Raw genomic sequence first — 8327 nt, 5'->3', positions numbered from 1 at the left:
ACAATATTCACCTGCTGATATGAATGATGTGGCCATCGTCGACATTTCTCTCCTTCATCGACTTCACAGCTTCCTTTGTACAGTGACACAAGGCGACGATATTGATGTCTGACATTTCCCTCCATTCCTCTGTGGTGCCATCTGAGGGAGAGAAAGATTCTGTAGAATGGCTTACAACTTTTCTGAGGAAGGAAAGATTCTGTAGAATGGCTTACAACTTTTCTGAGGAAGGAAAGATTCTGTAGAATGGCTTACAACTTTTCTGAGGAAGGAAAGATTCTGTAGAATGGCTTACAACGTTTCTGAGGAAGGAAAGATTCTGTAGAATGGCTTACAACTTTTCTGAGGAAGGAAAGATTCTGTAGAATGGCTTACAACGTTTCTGAGGAAGGAAAGATTCTGTAGAATGGCTTACAACGTTTCTGAGGAAGGAAAGATTCTGTAGAATGGCTTACAACTTTTCTGAGGAAGGAAAGATTCTGTAGAATGGCTTACAACTTTTCTGAGGAAGGAAAGATTCTGTAGAATGGCTTACAACTTTTCTGAGGAAGGAAAGATTCTGTAGAATGGCTTACAACGTTTCTGAGGAAGGAAAGATTCTGTAGAATGGCTTACAACTTTTCTGAGGAAGGAAAGATTCTGTAGAATGGCTCACAACTTTTCTGAGGAAGGAAAGATTCTGTAGAATGGCTCACAACTTTTCTGAGGAAGGAAAGATTCTGTAGAATGGCTCACAACTTTTCTGAGGAAGGAAAGATTCTGTAGAATGGCTTATAACTTTATTAACAGAAAGGGGCTCTAACCCCAAAGTTAACTTTCTTTTTAGATCTGATATTTAATACAGGGTTCTCCTCATCCTGCCGTGGCACTATTTTTGTATAGAAGGGTCATTAACCCAAAAATTAACCCCTTTTTATTAGCTAACATTGAATGGAGGGGTTCTCCTCATCATATCCTGAGATTATTTTTGTCTGTGATAGTGTAATTGTACAAGATTTTATGTTTTTATATGTTGATTTTATGATAGAAGAAGGCTAGTCTATTACTTGGGAAAATAGAAGCTTTTATCTAAAATAGTTGGATAATACCACAAATACTATTGTTATTATTGCCATTACTAGCTAAGGTACAACCCCAGTTGGAAAACACAATGCTACAAGCCCAAGGGCTCCAACAGGTAAACTAACCCAGTGAAGAAAGGGAATATGGCAATAGCAAATAAACTACATAATGGATAAGAATTATAAAATATTTCAATATCAGTAACAACGTTAAAATAGTCCACTGCAGGACAAAGGCCTCATGGGGTTTGGCCTGTTTTCATCAACACTTTAGCCAGTGTGGATTGGTGATGGTAGATGTTCATCGGGTCACTTATAGCAAACCAACCCAGTATGGGTGTCCCTGACAAGTAAAGCCTTGATGATCATGGCAACACAGAAACCCTTTCACCGTGTTTAGGTATCACCACTCAGAAAGGTTAACAGGACACATGTGCTAAGCAGCTATTCTAGGAGGAGGACACTCCAAAATCAAACCATTGTTCTCTAATCTTGGGTAGCGCCGTAGCCTCTGTACCAAGGTCTTCCACTGTCTTGGGTTAGAGTTCTCTTGCTTTGAGGGTACATTAGGGAATACTATTCTATCTTATTTCTTCCTCTTGTTTCTTTGGCTTTTTTTATAGTTCTTAAATGAAAGATTTATTTTAATGTTGTTACTGTTTTCAAAATTTATTATCTTAATAGTTCATTACCTCTTATCTAGTTTATTTATTTCCTTGTTATCTTTCCTCACTAGGCTATTTTTTCCCGGTTAGAGCCCTTGGGCTTATAGTATCCTGCTTTTCAAAATAGGCCTGTAGCTTAACCTGTAATAATGACAACAACTTCTTCTTTGTCTACATCTTTTCCCACTTGTATGTGAGGTCGAGATTTCTGGCCAGCGCTCTCCATCTACCTCTGTCCCACACTTCATCATCGAATTCTGTTCTCACAATCTTCACTGGCCCTTTTGGTTTTGGCTAATTTTTCGTGGCAGGATGCCTTTCCCGCCACCAATCCTCCCCATTTACCCGGGTTTGGGACCGGCAACAATAATAATAATAATGATGATAATAATAACAAATGGAACATAGCAATAATAATGTAACATTCTTTACCTAAGAGTGTGCTGTTTCTAGAAATGCCAGCATTATTGATGCAGACATCAACACCTTTATGTTCTTGCTTGATGAAGGCGAAAAGCTTGGCTACGTCATCATCCTTGGTGACGTCACACTTCACCGCCACTAGCTTTCCTGGGAGGTCTTTCAACTCACTGGACAGAGCCTTTTGTAGGGGTAAATCTTATCAGAGGTATGAGATAATGGGTAATATCAGTATGTCAATATATTTATAGATTATTATTGTTTATTATAGAGATTAGGTTTTATCAATCTGGGTCTATGTTCAGTTAGATTATTTTCCTATAATGCAATTATATATTCTTACAGTATGTATATAGACTGAATATATATATGTATATATATATGTATATATATATATATATATATACATATATATACATACTGTATATACATAAATTTACAATACATAATACATCTATATATTGTATATATATATATATATATATATATATATATATACTGTACATACATAAATGTACAGTACATAATACATTTATGTATTCTATATATACATATATATAGGTATGTATAAATGCATATATAGCCTACATATGTATGTATAAATATATACATATAGATATACATATACATACATATGTATATATATATATATACATACTGTATATATATATATATATATATATATATATATACTGTATATACATACATACATATATATATATATATATATATATATATATATATATATATATATATATACACACACATACACACACATACTGTATATGCATACGCATGAACATGGACATACCATTACAAATCACACAATTCCTCTAATATAAACCTTAGTTGAAATCTATTTATATCTCATTTATAAACCAAAAAACAGATATACAAAACCTACCTAGACTAAAACTTACCTCTATTCTCTCAGCGCCCCTGGCGGCTCCTATGACCAGCATACCAGCAGCAACCAGCTCCTTGCAGATAGCTGCTCCAATACCAGCGCTGGCTCCTGTAACCAGGGCTACTCTGCCACGCCATTTCTCCATTTCTGGAAAAATGAACATGAGGTTATTATTATTATTATTATTATTATTATTATTAGGCCAGACTATTCTGTCTATGTGTCGGCAATGAAGAAATGAGCCGTAACCAGAAAGAGGGGTCAAATCTAGTACAGTCTGGCCAGTCCATGGACCTAACTCTCAAGCGGTAGTATCTCAACGGGTGGCTGGTGCCTTGGCCAACCTACTACCTATATGAATGTAAGTGTAACTGAAAGATAATATAAATGTAGAGATCAAAGATATAAGTTAAAGAAATGATGAAATAAAGAAACAGAGAAAAAGTAACAGGAAATAAGGCACACCGCAGGGGACATACCGTAGGGCAATGAGAAAAAGCTAATTTACGCAGTACTTGTGCAATATTATTATTATTATTATTATTATTATTATTATTATTATTATTCTGGTGTTTAGTAGAGTCCCCTGGTTCCGGCTAAGAGGCATAGGTTCGAATCTCTGCCAGGCCAGTAGCTGTTATCATCAATGAATTCCAGTGTATATACATTCTTAAAGGTAGAATTCGATACTAAATGCTATTGTGGTTGATATTTTACATTGATATACTGAAAAGTGACATTTCTTTTAAAGTTTTAGTATATTTATCTTAGTTGCTTTAGATTCTAACATTAGAATTTAACTTATAACTTCCCATTTATCTCCGAAAATATTATAAAATCTTTTATATATCAAAAGCATTTCATCTTTGATTAAGAATTTAACGTTTTCTTTAACTATGGCATTTGAAAATGGCATCTCATATCTATTTATGTATATTACATTATTGTAAACATTCTACGTCATCCTATCTCCTTGTCAACACAGTTTTGGAAGGGACCCAATGTTGTTGTTGTTGTTGTTGTCGTCTTGTCAACACGGATTTGGAAGGGACCTAATCTCCTTCTTCTTTTTCTTCTTCTTCTTCTTCTTCTTCTTGGAACGAGATTAATAGCCTTGCGTAGATACAGATGTTTATAACCAAGACGTCTTGTCAACACAGAAGAGACTCAATGTTCTTCTTCTTCTCCTACTTCTTCTTCTTCTTCTACTACTACTTCTTCTTCTTCTTCTACTACTACTACTTCTTCTTCTTCTTCTTCTTCTTCTTCTTCTTCTTGGAACTGGATTAATCCCCTTGCGTAGATACAGATGTTTATAACCAAGACGTCTTATCAACACGGTTTTTGAAGGGACTCAATCTTCTTCTTCTTCTTCCTCTTCTTCTTCTTCTACTACTACTACTACTTCTTCTTCTTCCTCTTCTTGGAACGAGATTAATTGCCTTGCGTGTATACATATTTTTATAACCAAGACGTCTTATCAACACGGTTTTTGAAGGGACTCAATCTTCTTCTTCTTCTTCTTCCTCTTCTTCTTCCTCTTCTTCTTCTTCTTCTTCTTCTTCTTCTTCTTGGAACGAGATTAATTGCCTTGCGTGTATACAGATTTTTATAACCAAGATGTCTTATCAACACGGTTTTTGAAGGGACTCAATCTTCTTCTTCTTCTTCCTCTTCTTCTTCCTCTTCTTCTTGTTCTTCCTCTTCTTCTTCTTCTTCTTCTTCCTCTTCATCTTCTTCTTCTTCTTGGAACTAGATTAATCACCTTACGTAGCTTGAGATGGTGTTGTTTATAATGTCCTGCACACTCCACCCTCGTGTATCATGTTAACAAGCAGTCAACACTCGCTGTTTGCTTTAACATTTTACTACGTCTCTCTAACACCTCTTTGAAATGTAACCTTTACAAAATATGATACAAGCGTAACATTATTAAATCTATGTATTCAGATTATTTACGTTTCCAAAATAATTATTTATTATTATTATTATTATTATTATTATTATTATTATTATTATTACTAGCCAATCTATAACCCTAGTTGGAAAAGCAAGATGCTATAAGCTCAGGGGCGGCAACAGGAAAAAATAGCCCAGTGAGGAAAGGAAATAAGGAAATAAATGAATGATGAGAATAAATTATCAATATCTCATTCTAAAAACAGTAACATCGCCAAAACAGATATGTCTTATATAAACTATTAACAAAGTCAAAAACAGATATGTCATATATAAACTATAAAAAGACTCATGTCAGTCTGGTCAACATGAATACATTTGCTCCAACTTTGAACTTTTGAAGTTCTACTGATTCAACTACCCGATTAGGAAGATCATTCCACAACTTGGTAACAGCTGGAATAAAACTTCTAGAATACTGTGTAGTATTGAGTCTCATGATGGAGAAGGCCTGGCTATTAGAATTAATTGCCTGCCTAGTATTACGAACAGGATAGAATTGTCCAGGGAGATCTGAATATAAAGGATGGTCAGAGTTATGAAAAATCTTATGCAACATGCATAATGAACTAATTGAACGACGGTGCCAAAGATTAAAATCTAGATCAGGAATAAGAAATTTAATGGACCGTAAGTTTCTGTCCAACTAAATAAGGGCTGCTTGATATGGCATTTTTAACGTAGGGTCGTTCTTTGCAGAAAATTGAAAAGCTCAACCACTTGAACATGCATTTATAATATAAGAGTTGTTGATTTTTCTTTAATTTCTGTAAAGAACGACTCTACTTCACAAATATGCTAGATATGGCTCTCTAACCTCCTTGCTACATCAGGGGTTCCCAAACGGGGGTGCTTGTACCCCCAGTGGTAACTTACATTTTTACTCGGGGGGGGGGGGGGGGTTGTTACATTTGATCTATGTACTTCGCAATACATGATGTATGCTGCATTGATATTGAATGTTAAAATCATATTACGATTTAAATGTCATTATTTCACCATTTTAATCCCCAGTTTTGGGGGTACATAGAAATCTATGAAAATGCACATTTAAGGTTTAAAGACCGCTTATCAATGGCAGAGACAAGGGACAGGGACAATGCCCTAGAGACTGACCGTATATACGTATGATCAGCGCCTAAGCCCCCTCTCCACCCAAGCTAGGACCAGGGAGGGCCAGGCAATGGCTGCTGATTACTCAGCAGGTAGATCAATGGGCTTACCCTAACCGCTCATCCTTAGCTCACAAGCATGGTGAGGTTGCAGACACCACAAGAAACTATCAAGCTTGAGTGGGACTCGAACCCCAGTCCGGCAATCGCCAACCAAGGATGTTTCCAATAGGGTTGTGGTGGTCGATGTGGTAACGTCCCTGACTGGTGAACGCCAGACTGGGGTTCGAGTCCCGCTCAAACTCGTTAGTTCCTTTGGTCGCAGGAATCTCAACATCCTTGTCAGCTAAGGATGGGTGGTTTGGGAGACCCTATAGGTTTATCTGCTGAGTCATCAGCAGCCATTGCCTGGCCCTCCTTGGTCTTAGCTTGGGTGGAGAGTTGCTTGGGCGCTGATCATAGGTATATATGGTTAGTCTCTAGGGAATTGTCCTGCTTGATAGGGCAATGTCACTGTTCCTTGCCTCTGCCATTCATGAGCGGCCTTTAAACCTTTAAACAAGGATGGTGAGGTTTCAGACACTACAAAGAACTATCGAGCTTGAGCGGGAGTCGAACACCAGTCCGGCGATCGCCAGACAGGGATGTTTCCAATAGGCCACCACAAAAAAAATTAGTCACTGAAGTGTCTGGGAAGTATGTAATTTTTTTTTTTATTATTATTATTATTTATTATTGCCATCATAGAAGATTTAATAATATTATGTTATCTTTAATTCTTATGAAAGTTGTTTACTATTTACTTACCTAAAGTAAACAATGGTAGGTGGATGAGCAGACAAGAAGCAAACAACAGTAAGGCACTGAGTGTCTGAGTATATACACCTACTTGGCGACACGACAGTCCACAGTTGACTGGCGCTGTGTGCTTGAGCTAAGAGATGGGGGTTGAAATACTCTCTCTCTCTCTCTCTCTCTCTCTCTCTCTCTCTCTCTCTCTCTCTCTCTCTCTCTCTCTCTCTCTCTCTCTCTCTCTCTCTCGCTATTTATAATCCCTCTTTCGAAGGATATCATTGTTATATATCTTAATTCAAAAAGTGTGTTATCTCTCTCTCTCTCTCTCTTCTCTCTCTCTCTCTCTCTCTCTCTCTCTCTCTCTCTCTCTCAGGATATAATTGTTAAATATCTTAATTAAAAGAGTGTGAATGTTATCTCTCTCTCTTTCTCTCTCTAGCTATTAATAATCCCTCTTTCGAAGGGTATCATTGTTATATATCTTAATTCAAAAAGTGTATTATCTCTCTCTCTCTCTCTCTCTCTCTCTCTCTCTCTCTCTCTCTCTCTCTCTCTCTCTCTCTCTCTCTCTTCCTAGTTATTTATTATTCCTCCTTCGAAGGATATTATTTTTAAAAATTCTCAATTCGAAAAGTATGGATGTTCAAAATAGCACTGAATCTTTTTTGTATCTAAATTATGTGTAAATATTTTCACTTATATAATTTCAACACAAAAATAATTGTTATGGGGAAGATTTATAATTTAATCTTATGATTTAGTTAAATGAATTTAATTTTAATTCATTTAATCATAGATTCACTTGTTAGTCACAAACAAACAAACAAACAACAACAATAGTAACAATAATAATAACAAATACAGCCGTTTCTAGTTCACAGCAGGACAAAGGCCCCAGAAATGTCCTTCTTCATGCCTGGGTTTTGGACAGTTTTTCATCGCCCCTCTTGGCACCTAGGGATTGGTAATGGTGGGAGACTTTAGACTGATAGCTCACAGCAAACCAACCTAGTATGAGTTACCTGGATTTTTTATTCTTTAGCTTAATAAATATACAGATATTCTACACGACTAAATAATAACAGAAAATTAACAACGCCTTTTTTTCTGGTGATTTTAGCTCCTGCAGAAGGCGTCGAGGGTGACCATTTCTTCGGTAACCCGACCCTCTCTGGGTGGGACCTCTTAAATAACAACAACAACAACAACAACAACAACAACACACGTAGCCGTTTCTAGTCGACTGCAGGACTAAAGCCTCTCTGACATGTTCTTATTCATGTCCGGGGTTTGGCCATTTTTCATCACCACGATGGCTACTGAGGATATGTTGGAAGGCTTTACGGTATATATATATATATATATATATATTATATATATATATATATATATATATATATATATATAT

The 8327-nt window shown here is 36.3% G+C and overlaps 1 protein-coding gene across 1 annotated transcript in view; it reads right to left on the bottom strand.

The window, feature by feature from the left end:
- The window catches only part of LOC137655628 (dehydrogenase/reductase SDR family member 11-like), a 12774-nt gene extending 5717 nt beyond the window's left edge, over positions 1 to 7057 (bottom strand). The window contains exons 1-4 of the mRNA XM_068389545.1: positions 6932 to 7057; positions 3067 to 3200; positions 2159 to 2327; positions 12 to 141 (exon numbers count right to left, since the gene is read on the bottom strand). Of these exons, the coding sequence (XP_068245646.1) occupies positions 12 to 141; positions 2159 to 2327; positions 3067 to 3198 (431 nt within the window). The 5' untranslated portion in view covers positions 3199 to 3200; positions 6932 to 7057. The remainder of the gene's footprint in view (positions 1 to 11; positions 142 to 2158; positions 2328 to 3066; positions 3201 to 6931) is intronic.
- Between the last annotated feature and the right edge of the window lie 1270 nt (positions 7058 to 8327).

This window comes from Palaemon carinicauda, chromosome 16 (genome assembly GCF_036898095.1).
Source record: "Palaemon carinicauda isolate YSFRI2023 chromosome 16, ASM3689809v2, whole genome shotgun sequence".
NCBI classification, from domain to species: Eukaryota; Metazoa; Arthropoda; class Malacostraca; order Decapoda; family Palaemonidae; genus Palaemon; species Palaemon carinicauda.
Note: the sequence above shows the minus strand (reverse complement) of the source record. Positions and strands in the feature narration are given on the sequence as shown.